At 37.8% G+C, this 17,733-nt stretch overlaps 1 protein-coding gene across 2 annotated transcripts in view; it reads right to left on the reverse strand.

The window, feature by feature from the left end:
• The window catches only part of HMGCLL1 (3-hydroxy-3-methylglutaryl-CoA lyase like 1), a 221,231-nt gene that overhangs the window by 94,492 nt on the left and 109,006 nt on the right, over window positions 1–17,733 (reverse strand). For both annotated transcript variants that reach the window (XM_084890880.1, XM_084890879.1), the window contains exons 2-3: window positions 12,886–12,966; window positions 12,553–12,660 (exon numbers count right to left, since the gene is read on the reverse strand). In XM_084890880.1, the coding sequence (XP_084747006.1) occupies window positions 12,553–12,660; window positions 12,886–12,966 (189 nt within the window). The remainder of the gene's footprint in view (window positions 1–12,552; window positions 12,661–12,885; window positions 12,967–17,733) is intronic.

Genomic DNA, 17,733 nt, shown 5'->3' on the forward strand with positions numbered 1-17,733 from the left:
ATCCACTTATGGGGAAAGCTCACAATTGCTGCATTCTTCAAAAAATGTTGGTATAAGTGTTCTCATATACTTAAAAGATATAGAAAAATAGAGTACCCAGTGTATCTCCTATTAAAACTGTCACTCTCAAGTTAAGCCAACAGTCCATATTCATCCTGAAACCAGAAGTGTGTAAATATTTGAGGAGACATAGGTTTCAAAATGGACAAGCCAGAAGCTAAGCTTATACTTAGCAGATCCATTATGTTTCTGAGGAGAGTTGCCCCTTTAATAATTGCATCCACTAATACAAAGATTTTTAAAAAATAAATACTATAAGTGTATTTTCTTTTCCTTATGATTTTCTTAATAACATTTTTCTCTACTTTATTATAAGAATACATAGTGCATAATATACATAACATATCAGCTATGTATTAATTTACTGTCTATGTTATCTATAAGGCTTCCTGCTCAACAGTAAGTTATTAATCGTCAAGTTTGGGGGGGGAGTGAACAGTTTACATGAGTTTTACACTGCCTGGGTGTTTGGCACCCCTAACCCTTGCCTAATTCAAGAATCAACTGTGTATTTATTTTTATGAATTATCTGCCTAATAAACCATTTTCATTCTTTCCAGGAAATAGACTTAAACTTGTAGACCTATAACCCTTGTTTTCCCCTGCTCACTAAAACAGTTTGCTGAATAATTTAAAATATTTTAAATGTTCTTTGTTTTTGTTTGCCCACCACCATCATTATCACCCAGGAGAACATAAATATATTCTCAAAATAAGCAGGAAATGTCACTAGGTATTTGTCTACAATCTCCACTGGCCAGATGAGACATAATTGATGATATTGCCTTCTATATGCAGGAGCACAGCAGAAAGACAGGATGTGGAACATGCAATTTCTTTAACACATGCCATCGATTACTCTAAAAATGTAAATAATGTGGTCTCAGATCCTATAACTCAAAAGTCAACTTGAGCAGTAACCCCTTTGCGAGGCGATACATTTGTAAATGCAGTAATGAGGAAAAATGAGACTGGAGCTCTTCTTGACAACCCAGGTGAAAATGCTCTCCCCAGCTATGAATACCATTGTAGGCTGGGTACTATAACCTCGTCTCATTCACAGACTCTCTGCACAAACCCCCCATATCTCAGCCTCAGTAGCACAGAGGAAACCTTGGTCTGCTTGAAGAAGTAAGACAGTTTTAATAAATCACAGTCTTACAATAATAAACACAGGAAATCTCTGGAAAATTGAGCATCCAGTTTTTTCCCCTACCCAATACCCTGTCTTGGCTGCCACTCCTAAAATGGTCTGACACCATCTTCAGAAAATTTCTTAAATCCAGAAGCCTTAAAACTAATTTCAGAGGTGTACAATTTCCTGTAGTACTTCCTTAGTCAACATTACCATTGTGTCCTAAGGACTTTGGTACTGCCCTCTATCAGTGGAACACACATGCTTCTCAAGAGTGAACAAAACAAGTAGCATATGATCCCTACTCTTTTACTGTGAATGCAGAGAAGACATTAATTATAATCTAATAATGATCACCCATATTTATTTTTAAATTATAAAATCAACCTATCTACCCAATGGATTTGTGGGTTATGAACTAGGAGACCAATGTTCCAGACAGAGAAACCTAAGCCATTTTATGAAATAACATGCCCGGGTTTCCTAAGAGAAACATAACAAATACGTGTTAGTTATTCTTTGTTCAGGTCAGTGCCTTTTGTGACCACCCTCCTGGTCTTCCCGTGTCAAAACAATCATGCTCCCAACATCAATCTGAAGCAGGGGCAAGAAGTCTCAGAGCTCCCAGTATAATTTTCTTTCCATTCAACTGTGTTGTCTCTCATATATCATGCCTTGGTGCTTGATAATAACCCTGTTGACGCTGTGATTTCCCATGCACGGAAGAAGTGATTGTTAAAACACTATATCTAATTGTACTTGTTCTAGACTGACTATAAATAGAGTTTCCCTTCAAATTTTACACTTCCTGCTGTTAGCTATCTCTGCCCACAGTGAACAGCTCCACTAATGGGAAGAGAGAATAAGCCTGGGTTGTTTGAGGGAGACTATCTCACTGCCAATAAACACTGGCTATAAGAAAGGGCTACAGCAAAAAAAGTCTTGCTGCCAAGACAAGCAATGTCCTCACTATAAGAACTTGTCTGATTACACTACAATGATCTGGACAGTATATGGATCTTGAGGTGTCTGTTTTGGTAAATAGTAAAGAAGGCAGAAGTAGATCTTTGCTGAAAGGCCAAGAGATTTGAAGGCAGAGCTTGGAAAGGTTTGCCAGTAACACACTTCTTAATGTATCCCTATGTTTGATTTTTATTATTACTCATTTACAGATCTTCAATTCCTGTAAAAAGCCTTTTGTGTGAGTTTTAATCTTTTCAGTGATTTAATTTCCATTATCCTTTTTTTACTTTATAATTGCCTTATTATGTAGAAATTATGGTTATTGTAAGCAACTATATGTTATTCAATTTTAGAGTCCAAGAAAGAACGCAATGTGTTTTTTAGTAGAGACATAGTAAAAGAAAGGGATGAATGGGTGAAAAAAAAATGGGAAAAAAAATCCAAGGTATAAAGTGATTAAAAAAACAAACAAACAAAAAATAAAACAGCCCTAACCATTTTGGCTTAGTGGATAGAGCATCAGCCTGTGGACTGAAAGGTCCCAGGTTTGATTTCAGTCAAGGGCATGTACCTTGGTTGTGGGCACATCCCCAGTATGAGGTTTGCAAGAGGCAGCTAATCAATGCTTCTCTCTCATCGATGTTTCTGGCTCTCTATCCGTCTCCCTTCCTCTCCGTAAAAAATTTATATATATATATATATACACACACACACATTTTTTTTTTATGAGGCACATTGGTGTGTGTCACAAGAATTTTTAAAACATGCAGTACGTGTTTAGTCAGGGGCACTGATCTCTTTTCTCTTAGATTGTCAAATAAAACTTTTTAAAAAATGACAATAACCAACACAACAATAGGCATCTGATATTAATGAATCAAAATTATACCTATTTTTTTTTTGTCAGATCAGTAAAGAACATAATATATTTTGGGTGTGCCACAGAATATTAGTAATTAGTTTATGTGTTCCGAGAGATTAAAAATCACTGCCTCAGGCAATTTGCTTGCTCTAAGTAACTATAGTAACCATGATGTACTAATGGTACAACGAAGCAACTTTAAAATAACACACATTCAGGTTGATCACTTCTTAAAAACAAATGGTTAAGCAAACCCCACCCATTGTTTACAGGAATGAAGGAATCACTCTTTGTAAAGCTATAGCAAGTTATACTATTGTATAACCAACACTAGTATAGAATATCAATCAGATACATTGCCGCATTGTAAAACAGTATTCAGAATGCATGTGATTATTTTCATTTAAAAGGAGAAAAATGTGACTGTAAATTTAGAGGAACATGTTAATATAGCAACTTAAAATAATGCAGGGTGTTTTATGCTAACAAAAAGGGAGCTGGGATAAAGGGGGTTGGGGAGGAGTTTGGGGACATCTGTAATACCATCATCAATACTGGAAATAAAATAAAATAGCCCAGCTGGTGTGAGCCATCCCATGCACCAGGAGGTTGACTGTTCAATTTCCAGTCAGGACACAGCCTCAGGTTTCAGGCTCAATCCTCAATAGGATGTGTAGGAGGCAGCCAACTATTGTTTCTCTTTCATCCATGTTTCTATCTCTCTCCCTCTCTCCCTGCCTCTCTCTGAAATTAATAAAAACATATTTAAGAAAAAGAAAAGAAACTAAAAAGCAAACAAAAATCTAACTGCTACTTTTCATTTCTAGAGTACACTGACTTTTGCTCAAACACACACTCAAACACACACTCAAACACACACACACACACACACACACACACACACACACACACACAAGCCTTCCTATTCTTCATTCTTTCCAAATAAGTAGGCATTTAATACATTGACCTGAATCGTGTGTGCATGCCAGGCATGCCAAATAGGCTATAACAGACTTTGCAAAGGTGTCGGTCAGGAAGCGGGACTGCTGAGCAGGTCTAGCTGTGGAGGCACAGCTTGTAGGTATAGAAATAACATTCTGCAGGGAAGGCCCTGACTCCTGCCCTGTGTGTGCTCACTGTTTACGGAGTGGATGGCAGGGATTCAGGGCGTGGAGGGTAAATTGCAAGCTCTAATGTTTACCTCTTACTTTCTGGCCTTTTTTTTTTTTTTTTCCTTTTTTCCAGCCCCATCTTCTGGTAGAAGGTGGTTCTCCCCTCCTGGGACCTCCTCTCTACTTTGGGCTGCATGTTAGAAGTTGGTACTCAGGGAAAAGGTGGCTTTACTGCAGAGTAGAAATGGTTAGGAAAGCAAATGCCTAGGACTGTTTCACCTGCTTGGACCCTATTTCTGCCTTTGCCAGAGGTGAGGGGAGGAAGATCTGAAGGGGCTGTGGGTGCAGCTTTCTCCCCGTCACCTTGCAAGTTGTCTAGGCAACACACCTCTCCCTCCAATTCCAACCTGAACCCCAATTGAGGCAAAACAACTTTATAAACTGAGTAGGAGTGATATAGTATTAGCATCCCTGCCAGTGCTAAAGCCTGCCTTCCTTCCTCCCTTCCTTCCTTCCTTCCTTCCTTCCTTCCTTCCTTCCTTCCTTCCTTCCTTCCTTCCTTCCAGATTTTTAGAATGCAGAACTTGCTTTTCTCTTAACTTATTTATTCTTTAATTATTAGTGAGAAAAAGCATATAACTGAGTTAATTAAATGTGATTATTTTCATTTAAAAGGAGAAGATTCCAACTGCAAAGGTAGAGGAACATGTTACTATAGTAACTTAAAATACTGCAGGGTGTTTTGTGCTAACAAAAAGCAAGGAAAACGTAATTGCTACTTTTCATTTCTGGTGGTCAAACTTTGGAGTTCAATTAAAAAAAAAAGTGTCACAGGTTATAAAAATGGCTCCAGAGACATTTTCCCTCACATGTGCTCTACTAAAATGCCCTTCCCTATCAAGAGGTGCTATCTGTCCCCCTCCCTCTGAAACTGGGGGCCACTAATAGATTATTAAAGAGTAATGCTGTAAGATTTACAAGGCTTGGTTATAAACGGCACACCACTTTTCCCTGCCTCTTACAACACTCCCCTTCGCAGTTCTGAGTCACTGGTTTTGTCAAAGCTGCTGTGCTGTGAGGAAGTCCGCACCCGCCCATACAGAGACGAGGAGGAGAGGCTCTGAGAACACAGAGGGAAAGAGAGGTGCCCACAGCGCTCAGCGCCCAGACTCCTCGTTCCTCTGCTCCAGCTCTGAGCAGGGTCTCAGAGGGACGTCTAGCCAGAGACACCCAACTGAGCCATTCCTGAATTCTTCATCCACAGAAACCACAAGCACAAACAAGTGTTACTAGGCCACTAAATGGTAGAGTTATTTGTTATGCAGATAATCAAAAGTACCAGCATTAATTTTACCAGCTTTCAAAAATACATGACAATTGCACCTATTCGAATACACATGCACATGTGCATTTGCACAAACATACAACTGGAATGTTCTCCACAAGCTACCTGGTCAATGCAGAAAAACACCAGACTTACAGAAGAGTCTAAAGAGTCTGTGGTTCATTCCATTTGATGCTGGGAGCAAAATGAGGTAGAACCTATTGTATGTTTATTTTCTATTTCCTGAGGAATGAATATATTTTTCTATATATACAATATATAGTTCTCATAGAACAATTGTATCATCATTTAATTTTCAATTACCACCTAAGGTCATTGACTAGAGAACTTCATGTCTTTATTCTCTGAGACCAAATTTTGAACACACAGGCAATTATCTGACCTGGAAGAAATTCAACATGCTCAAGTAAGTTGAAAATGAAACAAGTCTGGCCAGTGAGGCTCAGTGGTTGAGCACTGACCCATACACTGAGTGGTCACCGGTTCCATTCTGAGTCAGGGCACATGCCCTGTTGCAGGCTCAACCCCCAGCAGGGGGTGTGCAGGAGGCAGTGGCTGGATGCTTCTCTCTCACCAATGTTTCCAGTTTCTTTCTTTCTATCCCTGTCCCTTCCTCTCACTCTAAACTCAACAAGACCATATTTTTTAAAAAATGAAACAAGCCTAGTACATTTAGAAACTATAGTTAATAAGAATATACCCTCAAACCTCTTCAATATAAGCTTTTTACAGGAAGCAGCACTAGTGTGTGTCCCAGACTACCAATTCCGGAGAAAAGAAGAAGAAATGGAGATGTACTCCACCAATGACTAGTTTGGGTGATCTGAACTGGCCAGAGCCTAACTGTCATAATCAAACAGATCCAACTCTATTATAGAAATAACTTGTGGAAGGCCTAAGGGTACCACATAGGACAGGGGTTACGTGAGGGTCAAACATAGTGCGCAGTGGAAACGTGTACCAAACCCAGAACTACGTGTTCCAAACCAGTCTCATTTGAATGGAGTTTGGGTTAAATCTTGCTCCTTGTCCAGCCCCAACCTCGCTGAGTAACAGGAATCCTATAACCCTATAAAATGGGAAACTGCGGTCTTGGTAAATTTCACCAGGATCTTCCTTGGGGAGATGGCAGAGGCCAACTCATCTGGGGTTTATAATAAATGAGACTCACCCTGGAACACTTCCCAGATGATAAAATTACCCTGCCAGCTAACAGTGCTTCATAAGCAAATGAATTGGGGGTCTCTGGGTGTCTGCATGCCCAAGGGCATTATCTCATTCTTTCTGTTTCTCTCTCTCTCTCTCTCTCTCTCTCTCTCTCTCTCTCTCTCTCTCTCTCTCTCTCTCTCTCTCTCTCTCTCTCTTTCTCTCTCTCTCTCTCCCACACACACACACACACACAAAATCAACACCTCCCACTAAATTGACCCCCTTCCTTGCCTATTCACACACCCATCCCCCTCAAAAAGAGCAGAGCCAGGAATAAAGCCAGGAGGAAACTCAGTAACAGAAGCTGCAGCCTCCTGCATCTCATCAATGAGAAGCTGCATCTTAAACTTCAATCCAGTAAGTGTGTTTTCATTACCAATAAAGAATTAATTGCAGCACACAGTAAAAAGGAGGGTAGGGAAAAGCTTACACATTCCTTCTTGCTTACATTGTACTTGGGCCATATATTTAAGTGTTAGACTGATTTGTAAATAATTGTTACAGTCTTTTATGTCTATTTCCTTTTCCTTTTACAGAGAAAGTCTTTTTCTATCCCTTGCTGACAGGTCAAGATTTGTGACGCATCCATTCCAATAGTTAAAAATTAATTAAATGGGGAGCAAATATTTATAACCAAGACTTTGCATATGACATACATAAACATAAAGCATTGTATACATTTGATGTATTCTTATTGTTAAATAAATGATGTTCACTTGAATCACTCATGTGAATGAAAATGCTTGAAGCCACATGTCTAAATTCAGGCTGAATGTAAAACTCTAGTTCACTTTTTACAATTAATGTATTTATAACGATTTAAATAGCTGACTACTAAGAGCCACATTTCTAAGTTGCCATAAACCTGTCTATTTTTATAAACATGTTTTCTTTCAGCTGTTATTGTTTGTCCCACTGAATTGGAGGGCTGTCTGGACTCATGCGAAATGTTCTCGTAAGACACTCTAAGGAAAACTCTTTCTAGATAAGTTGTAAAGAACATTTTTTTTTTCATGGCAGGTATTTTATCATCTCTGGTCATTTAGAGTATAGGTGTGGGATCCTGTTTTATATGGCACCCTGCTACAGGGAGCTTTCTTTAGCTGATTTAGTTAGAAAGCCACTGCCAAACAAAACAGTAGGAGGGAAATTGTAAAAAAAAGAAAAACTTTAAAACACTAAAAAAAGAAATAAGTGAACAAGCAGCAATCTAAACATAAACTAGAGAACTGTTCCCATGACCTAGGTCTGACGGGAAGAAACAGAAGATGCAGAGTTAATAGAATACCAGTTTGGGGCCACGCTCAGTCTTTAGAAGAAATAGAAGTTACTTCAGACAATTACACAAAAGCTGTGGTACTAAGGCTGTTCTGTCACAGACCTCAGACCTGACTTTAAGTGAGGTGAGTCTGATGTCATAACAGTGTCTTCTAAAATATGAAAGATGAAAAATTTCAAAAGAGGAGTTATCACTGTGAGTTGGTTCTTCTCACTTAAGGCCTTTTTTGTTGTATAAAATCAGCAGTTAAATAATGAGATGATCTGCAGCTACAACAATAAAAAATTGCTCTGCTTAGTCAAGCCTGGTGATTTTTAAAACACAAACACAACTATGGAAAATAAAATAGCAAAAGTGGAATATTCAAAATATTGCCTTTTTGTTATTAATCCTCACTTGAGGATATTTTTCCATTGATTTTTAGAAAGAGTGGAAGGGAGGGGGGGGAGACGAAGAGAACATGGATGTGAGATAGACACATCAATTGGTTGCCTCCCACATGCACCGACCAGGGCCAGAGATCTAGCCTGCAATAGAGGAACATGCCTTTGGTCGGAATCAAACCCACAACCATTCAGACTGTGTGGGCTGACACTCTATCCACTGAGCCAAACCAACTACGGCTCAATATTGCCTTTTGACATACACTTGATATGTTCTGTAGTAAGTGACCAGTGTAATTTTAGAATAGGAACCTCATCATGTCTTTGATTCAGGCACACTGCTTTTATAGATAGATGATTTATCTAAAAATCTTTTTTTTGTTTTGTTTACAAATACATGTAACCAGATGAGTAATAAAAGTGAAATATACAACATATTCTTTATAATTTGAAAGATTAGTATCTTAAATTATTCAGATTGGGCCCAAATATTTAAACTAAACACATATCTTAAGCTTTAAGAAAAAGGCTAAGAGAGAAGAAAAAGAGTGAAGGCAACGAATTTCTGTGGAGCCCAGGAAGGTCAGTCAGTCTGTCCATCAGTCAGGCATTCATTACTGACACTAGTCAGGAGTCCGAGGGCTCTGGGCACTGGGCAGTCACACTCAGGGATCCAGTCACAGGCCTTGCTGCCCTGAACCTCCCAGGCTGCAGGCATCACTGCTGGGATTTCCAAGGTTCAAAGAGGTTACGTCACTTGCTCCAGCTCAAGGAGGAATGTAGACAGGAAGACAGTACCAGAGGAAAGTGTACCTCACCGCAGCTGTCCTCAAGAGCTATGTGGAGAATTACATCATTTATTCCATAATACTTTGAGCCTAGGAAGAGTTCACTAAGTCTCAATAGGTTAAGTCCCAAATTCACCGCAGGACGAAGTCCAGAATAAATCATGTTATTTTATGGTTCCATCACATGTATCTACTTAATGTGAGGCCAGAAGGCATTTTCCCATTACTGCTCACAGAGGACTGCTTCCCTATTGTTTTGTCCATCTTTTCTCTTCACTAGTTTAACAAGAAGTATGGCCCTCTAGAAAGGGTCCTATCCTTTTCCTGCTAAAGGCCACTGGGTGTGTTCTCCACCAATCTGAACAATAATCCACCAATCAATTCCCAGTGTTGCTTAATAATAAATGTGACCAATGAGCATTATAATAGGAAAGAAGACTAATTTGTAGGCAGTTTTAGAAAACTACTGGGAAATAAAAATATATTGAGGAGGACTAGTAAAATGTAATGTCTGACATAGTAAAATGTAATGTCTGACATTAGTCATTAATTAATATTACCATGAACTTTTCTCTTTCTTCACCCTTATTCTAAAGTGATACCAGAATCCAGGGTCTATCCACCAAAATAATCAAGTCTGTGGACTGAGCACCAGCTGAATCAAACAGGGCAGCAATATCATGAAGTCTTAGAGATGAAAAAAGGGTCTCACGTTCTTTTAAAATTAATGACAGTAAGTGAAATAATAATAGGTAGTATTTTACAGAGTGGAAATATAAAGAAAATATGTACAGTCTCATCAAGCCAAGGAAATATTTGTGACCTTCATTAAATAGGACCAAATATGTGACCAAAAGTAAAAGTCACTTGTCCAAACCAAAGAATGGAAAGTAATGTGCTATTTTTTCAGGCTAATTGATTCACTAACCATTTCACAATTACTTACTGAACACCTACTCACTAGGCACCAAACACAAGGGGCACAATAAACAAGAGAGACACACTGTCTCTATAAGGCATATAGTCCAAGAAGAAGATTATTGAAAAATATTTACAAAAAATATGATTATAAACAATAATGAGATAAAAGAAAAATTATGTTCTATTTGGAGAATGAACAAAAGTAACTGCTATTTGAATATTGACTCCATGAAAAGTGACATATTACTAATACTAATAATTATACTGTGGTTTCTGTTGCTTCCAATGTCTTTTGTAAAATATATTTTTATTGTTTTCAGAGAAGAAGGGAGAGGAAAAGAGAGATAGAAACATCAATAATGAGAGAGAATCACTGAGAGAGTGTCATAGTTCGATGCTCAACCACTGAGCCAGGTTGCTTCCTATGTCTTGCAATTAAAAAGACTTTAATGTTTTAAGACTTTGCACATCATTCTGTTATAACTTCAGAGCAATGCAGAAATTGAGATGCTCAGAGCAAGTATTAATAAATAATTATAGCACCAAAGAGGCAGGACATATAAATGGAAAACAAAAGCAATTTGATTGGGCAGGGCTTCAGCAAAATGAATGGGAAAAAAGAGTTAAGACTGGAAAGGAAAAAAGAGCCCGGGGAAAACAAAAAAAAACAAAACAAAAAAAAACACACACAAAAAAACATACACACACCTTGAATACCAGGCCAAAGTTTCCTGACCTTTTCAATGGGGAGAAAGGAACTCTAAAGAAGTTTGAGAAGGCTGGTATTTCTGGGAGATTATTTTAGGAGTGGGAAAATACAGGTTGTCCTCAAAACATGTATACACACTTTACTGACAGCCCAATTGATGTTTCTTTCTTTTCAGCCAGACTAAGCTTTGAACAAAGGAAATAAGCCAGTCAGAGAAAGACAAGAATCACATGATCTCACTCATATGTGGAATCTAAAAAACAAAATAAAGTGATGAACAAAATAGATCCAGAGACATAGAAGCATGGAACGGTCTAATGAATTGCAGAGGGAAGGCTGGGGTGGTTGGATGTAAGGAGAAGAGTTTAACCAAAGAATTTATATGCATATAGGCATAACCCATAGATATATGTGGTGAAGGCGTAGGGGGCAGGGGCAGGAGCTGGCTTGAAGGAGTCAATGGGCCAAGGGGACATTTGTAATAGTTTCAATAATAAACATAAATTAAAAATAAAAAATGAAATCCATCCTAAAATGCTACTGGAAGTTTTAAAACACAGTTGAAGTACAAACACTGCCTTTATAATAATTCAAAGTATATATATTTTGGGCAGACAGCAGGTATCTCCCCAAAATATATACACACTTTAACAACTAACTTAATTTTCTTTCCTTTTCCGGTTTAACTTGTCTGAATATTGGGTAAAGCCAGACTAAGGTTTGTACAAAAAAAATTAATCCACTAGACTTTTTTATGGAGATACATAAAAGATAAAGTTTACAGCACAAAACTGGCAATAGTTGGCAAATTGAGGGCAAAAAATACTGAAGGAAATGATTTGCATTATCAGCAGTGCCTAGACCAGAATGGTCATCGGTTTGAAAATAGGCATTAACAAAAAAATATTAATTTCATTAGATTATTTTAAATTTTGAAAATGAATTGTATATTGATAAACACTGGTTTTATAATCATTCAAAGTGTGTGTACATTTTGGGGAATACTATATATATGAAATTAAGGAGAAACAATGCGTATGGATATCATTTAAGGGACTACCACAATAATTTGTCAATAAGGGTGTGGGCTACTAATGTATCAATGGGACTGAAAAGAAAAGATGGGTATATGCTTTAGGGAGGAATAAGAATTTGTATGAGCTAGTCACTGACTAGATATAGGAGACAACCCGTTGAAGATTCAAGTATAAGATTTCAAAAGGAACAATTGAGCTATTAGCATACAGTAGGATGGACAATGAGTTTGATTTTGAACCCACTGGTTTGAGGTACTGGTGGTACATGTAGCCGAAGCTTACCAGAAAAGGGAAGACTAGAAACACATATTTGTCATCCTCTAAGAAGCGACTATTAATGTTGGGAGGATAGGCAAAAGAGCCCAGAGAACACTGCTGAAGGCAGAATCTCAGGGGAATCTTAAACTGAGTGGGTGTGAAAGAAGTCAGGGACCAGCCTTATGCTCATGATGTTGAACCATATACTCACGTGGAATTAACGTAGAATTCTAAGTAACTTTTTAGGACTTAATTTATATAACATATTTCATCAAAGGGTTTTTCCCTTAATCTTAACTCAGTGAATGCGCTAAAACTTTGTAAGAAAAAATATCACCCTGTCCTACCTTCCTGCCAAATCTGAAATGGCAAGAGTGTCTGGACTCTGATATAACAAATTAATAGTTATATCACAATGTACATCACATTGCTTTCTAAATCTTAGCAAAGCTGAATTAAGAATCCAGATAAGGAGTTATGGATTTACATACCTGTGGTACCCATTTGGAAGACACAAAGCTGGTCACTTCTATTACAGACAGGCCAGTTTGGGAAAGTTGATTGATAAATTCAATTTTTATATCTGTAGGAACTATAACCTAGGAAAACATTAAAAATTATTTTATAATTAATTTGTAAAGGATCTATCAAAACAAACAGAAAATTACTTCCTTACTGAAAGCAAGTCCTAGTTAAGATTTATAAATTCAACTAACAATTGAGAACAAATATTATATTGTAGCATATGAAATATGTCTTTAGAGCCTTAAAATATTAATATTTAATTTAACATAAGTGATTGTGCAAAAGTTATATCAAGCTACCTTTTCATTCTGCAATCCATCCCGAGGTCCAACTTCTACTATTTTAACATACTCGGGGAGTCCAGATACTTGGGATACTTCCTGTGATGGAAAGGACAAGGCAAGAAAAACAGAAAACCATTAAACCATCAAACTTGCTGATTAGAAAATTCAAACTACAACAATTTGTGAAATTAAATTCTCATCCCAGAAATTTAAAATGTTAAAAAATCAATGCAATGATACTACGTAATCCAAATACCAAGTTAATGTTATTGGCAATATGAGGTGTGTTTTTTTTTCCTTATAACTTTCTGATATTCAATCTAATTATGATAAAATTCCAATCTAATTATGATAAAATTCAAAGATTAATTGCCAAGATATACATGGAAATGGTGATTTACTCAGAATCCAAAAAGCAAATCGGTTGAGTAATTCTACATGTGATGATTTACTAACCATTGTTAGGGTTCATGGAAAAACTAGGTGTTTGTATTAAGAGACTTCTACCACGCAGTCATACAAGATGCTGCCCTCTATACCCTGGTACTTGAGGAACATGGAATTGGGATTCTGGCTTGTGTCTGGAAGCCTGAAGCTAGAAATAAAGGTATCCTTTTTGTTTGTTTGTTTGTTTGTTTGTTTGTATCACACACCACAACCAGCACCTCAAAACAGAACCCCTGGCCCAATAGAACCTAGCCCTTTGCATCCCACTGGAAACAGTCTATTTCCAGCCCAACATATCACCCTGTCCTACCTTCCTGCCAAATATGAAATGGCAAGAGTGTCTGGACTCTGGACCCTGTGTCCTGAAACTGAGCAGTATGGACACACCATATTTAGGACATTAGTTTAAAATAGAAAAAATAGGAACAGCCTTTCTAAACATCACACTGCAATTAAAACTAGGAGTAGGCCACATCTTTTCAGACTGTATCAGCACAATGTCCTGGTATCTCCAAGCCAAGTTAAGTCTGGGTAACTCATTATCAAGTTCTTCAGATGGATAGCGGATGGGATCAACCTAATCAGCAGGACCTGTACTTCAAGGCTTTGTAAATTTAGGTGGACCAATTTATAGTTTTATCCTATCCTTGTAACAAGAAAATGCACTGGTGCAGTGACAGTTTATCATGCAAAATCCAGTTTGTTTCTATGACATAGAAAAATGCTACCTGGCTCTTTTAGAGTCCAAAACTGTTATATGGTTTAATTAGCATCCTCTTCTAACTCACTCAGTGGAAGAACCCAGATGATTCCTGTTATAATGTTTACATACCGCCCTCCACCATTTCCATGAAATTGGGCAATTCAATATGCAAAAAATAAGAAAAGAGAAAACAGAATTCTCATTTCTGCATCTTCTGAACAGATAATGATGCACGCGGTTAAATTGGAGGGTGGAGGATGGATAAGGGATATATGGCCTTCCTGAGCTTTAGGCTCAGTCTGAAATAGCAGTCATGAAATCATGTTTCACTTCCAAGAATGGCCATAATTTCAACCAGGCAATAAAGAAAGGAAAAGGGGAGTAAATAAAGAGAAGCTCACTCCTCTTTCCTATTACCTCCAGACCTAAAACTGCAAAAGATGGAAATAAAGCAAAAAACAAAACTAGGTAATCTTAAATCATTTGGTCTCATTATTGTTGATTGTAAACTCAAGCTGCATTTGCAACAGCAATTAGCTCGGAGCATACATGGATGAAGAGTACTCCTTTACAAGACAGCAGCGTTTAACCAGAAAGAAGCGGAAACTATGATTATTAAGCTGATAGCAATATGATGTGCACAATTACAGAGCTTGAGACTTTCTAATACATCACTGGTGTAGCTAGCAGAAGTAACAACCAATCTGAAGATATTACAGACCACCACCATTGATAGCCATTTTAGTCAAAGCAGAATAGATGCTCACTTAATATTATTTTACATTTCTTCTTTAATCTAATGCTACTATTACATCTTTCAGCTATGGGTACTTACTAACTCTACCCAAATACCGGAGAAATCAGAAAAAAAAAGTCAGAATGTGTTCAGTAAATCAAAGAGCAACAAGGTTTCCTTTTTAACAGAAAAATAAATAACACAAAGAGTCAATTCACACATACTCGCTGAATATGTGTAATGAGACCCCCATCTTGGTGCTCTTTAGTCTCATCCTGGGCATTACCAACTCTGTACTGACTTTTCTAAGGAAACATAGCTGTACAAAAACAATACCTGCTTGGCATAGCCACCTAACCATTGTACAAGCACATGGAGTTCAATGATTTAAAACTGATCCCATTATTTTCCTACCTCATGCCTCTCCTCAGACATTCTCCCACACATACTATTCTTTTTTTTTTATATATATATATATTTGATTCATTTCTTACAGAAAGGGAGAGAGATAGAGAGTGAGAAACATCAATGATAGAGAATCATCGATCAGCTGCCTCTTGCACGCCTCCTCTGGGGATGTGCCCACAACCAAGGTACATGCCCTTTGACTGGAATCAAACCCAGGACCCTTCATTCCGCAGGCTGATGTTCTAGCCACTGACCCAAACTGGTTTCAGCCACATACTATTCTTTACCTTCTCTCTTACCACTGGTATTTCTCACTGGTCCTTTTGTTACTGGTTTCATTTTGGCAAACATCTAGTACCCACCAAAAGAAGCTTTTAGCTGTAAAATAGGAAGGTTTAAAAGTCTAGGGGGTCCATGGAAAAAGCATAGGGCTACAGAGTTACAAAGGGTACATTTCCATAAGATAAGGGAGCTGAGGACTACAGAAAGGTATACATTTACACAACAAAGGGATGGAAGCCCCTCATTCAGAGAGGAAAGAATAGATCCCAGAGGGAAGAGGGAAACAATAAGGGAGAAGAAGGAGGGAACCTCACTTACTTCACTTGAGGTTTGAGCTCTGGAGTTGCTATAGTAACCAATCTAAGAGGGGCAGTGACCAATCAGAGGGGATATCAAGGGACAAAGATCTGCAGCCTTTATACACTGAAGGGAAAGGGACTTGGCAGGACTCTTTCCTCCTCCCCATGTACTTGTTTCTCAATTAATTTCCACCTTTCACTAAAGCACCTTTCTTCCCTGGTTTCATTCTTTGACTCCACCGGACAAAGAACCCAGGAACCATCCTGCCTTGTGTTCCAGTCCAATTTCCCGTGTCACCATCACTATTCATGACCCTCAGAGAGTGCTCAATAATTACTTGTATTGTATTAGTGAATCTCTTTTGTCACTGGTTTCATTAAAATTGTCATTTTTCTCACTCTGTTGCTATAGCTTCATAAATATTCTCCCTTAATCTTGCTATTCTAAGTTTGAAATCCTTCAGCATTTGCCAGTCACCTTCAGAGAGATCAACTTAAGGTCAAAGATGATTCATGACTAGCCTCTCATCATCTACCAATCTCTACTTCATACAGCCTATGATCTTAGCCATGCTAAAGACATGTCTTGCTCATTTTCACATCTGTTGGTTGGAAATACATTCCATCTGTGGGAAAAAAAAAAAAACTTCCCACTAAACTCATTTCTCTTTTTCATGGACACAGGACTAGACCACATTTCTCCCCATCTAAGAGTAATGTTTGAACAAGTTCTAGTCAATGAAAGTGAGTGATATGTACCATTTTAAGCTTGGACCATTAAAGTATCCCACACACATCCCCCCATGCTCTTTTCCCTTCAGCCAGCTTAATGCAGATGACTATGGCAAATCTGGGAGCTAATGAAAACAAAAACAAAAACAAAAACAAAAACCATAAAAGTGCTTACATCCCCAAATCACTGATTAAATAAGAATTCCATGCCAAGAAGAAGAAAATATTTTTTACTTTTATGGACAAAAATAAATGTAAGCTAGTTCATACCACTGAGAGTAGAAGTATAGAGTGGACCTCAGTTCTCAATATTAATTCATTCTGGAATGCTGTTTCAGAAGCTGTTTGTTCAACAACTGACTCATTTTTTTCCCAGTAGAAGTAATGAAAATTGAATTGAAGCATTTCAGACCCCCAAAAGATTCCATTTTAACCATGTCTAATGTCCTATTTAATCAATAAACAAACACTTATTTTCTTAAGTTTATTGAACTATCCCTACATGCAAGCTAATAAGTGAGCCTGCCATGGATGCTAACAAAAGACACAGACTCCTAAGTCAGAAAAGAAGAAAACTTATTAACTCACAATAAATAGCAGTAGCTCTGAACCTTTTTAATGTCGCGACCCTTTAATACAGTTCCTCATGTTGTGGTGACCCCCAACCATAAAATTATTTTCGTTGCTAATTTATAACTATAGTTTTGCTACTGTTATAAATTGTAATGTAAATATCAGTGTTTCCTGATGGTCTTTGGCGACCTTGCTAGCTGTTCTCAACTTGTGGGTCGCGATTGGTTGGGAGTCACCACAACATGAGGAACTGTATTAAAGGCATATCACGGCATTAAAAAGGTTGAGAACCACTGAGCTAGAGAATCAGTGCTTGTGCTGATTCCCCAAGATTCAACTCTCACCTAAAGAAGCAAAGAGGACCATATGATGCTTGCACGGGCAATCAGTTGTATTCCAGGAAAAGAAGTCCAAGCATAGACAACCTGAACTGTAAGTAATGTGCAGTAAGAATATCTTCCTTTGGCAACAGAGGTAGACATTATGTTTAGTATGCCTGGCCCATGAGCATGCCTGCCTTTTGATTCAAAGGAAGACACTATCTCTATCCTCCAAGGCTTTAAGCACACTTACCTCTTGTTCCAGAAATATATTTCTATCATTCAGAGCTATTCCACATACAAAAATCCTTGTAAAGATAGTCTGAAAGAAAGGCAGTCACGCCTCTACTTGCAAAACATAGA

This window comes from Pipistrellus hanaki (assembly GCF_964339955.1).
Source record: "Pipistrellus hanaki genome assembly, chromosome: 7".
NCBI lineage: Eukaryota > Metazoa > Chordata > Mammalia > Chiroptera > Vespertilionidae > Pipistrellus > Pipistrellus hanaki.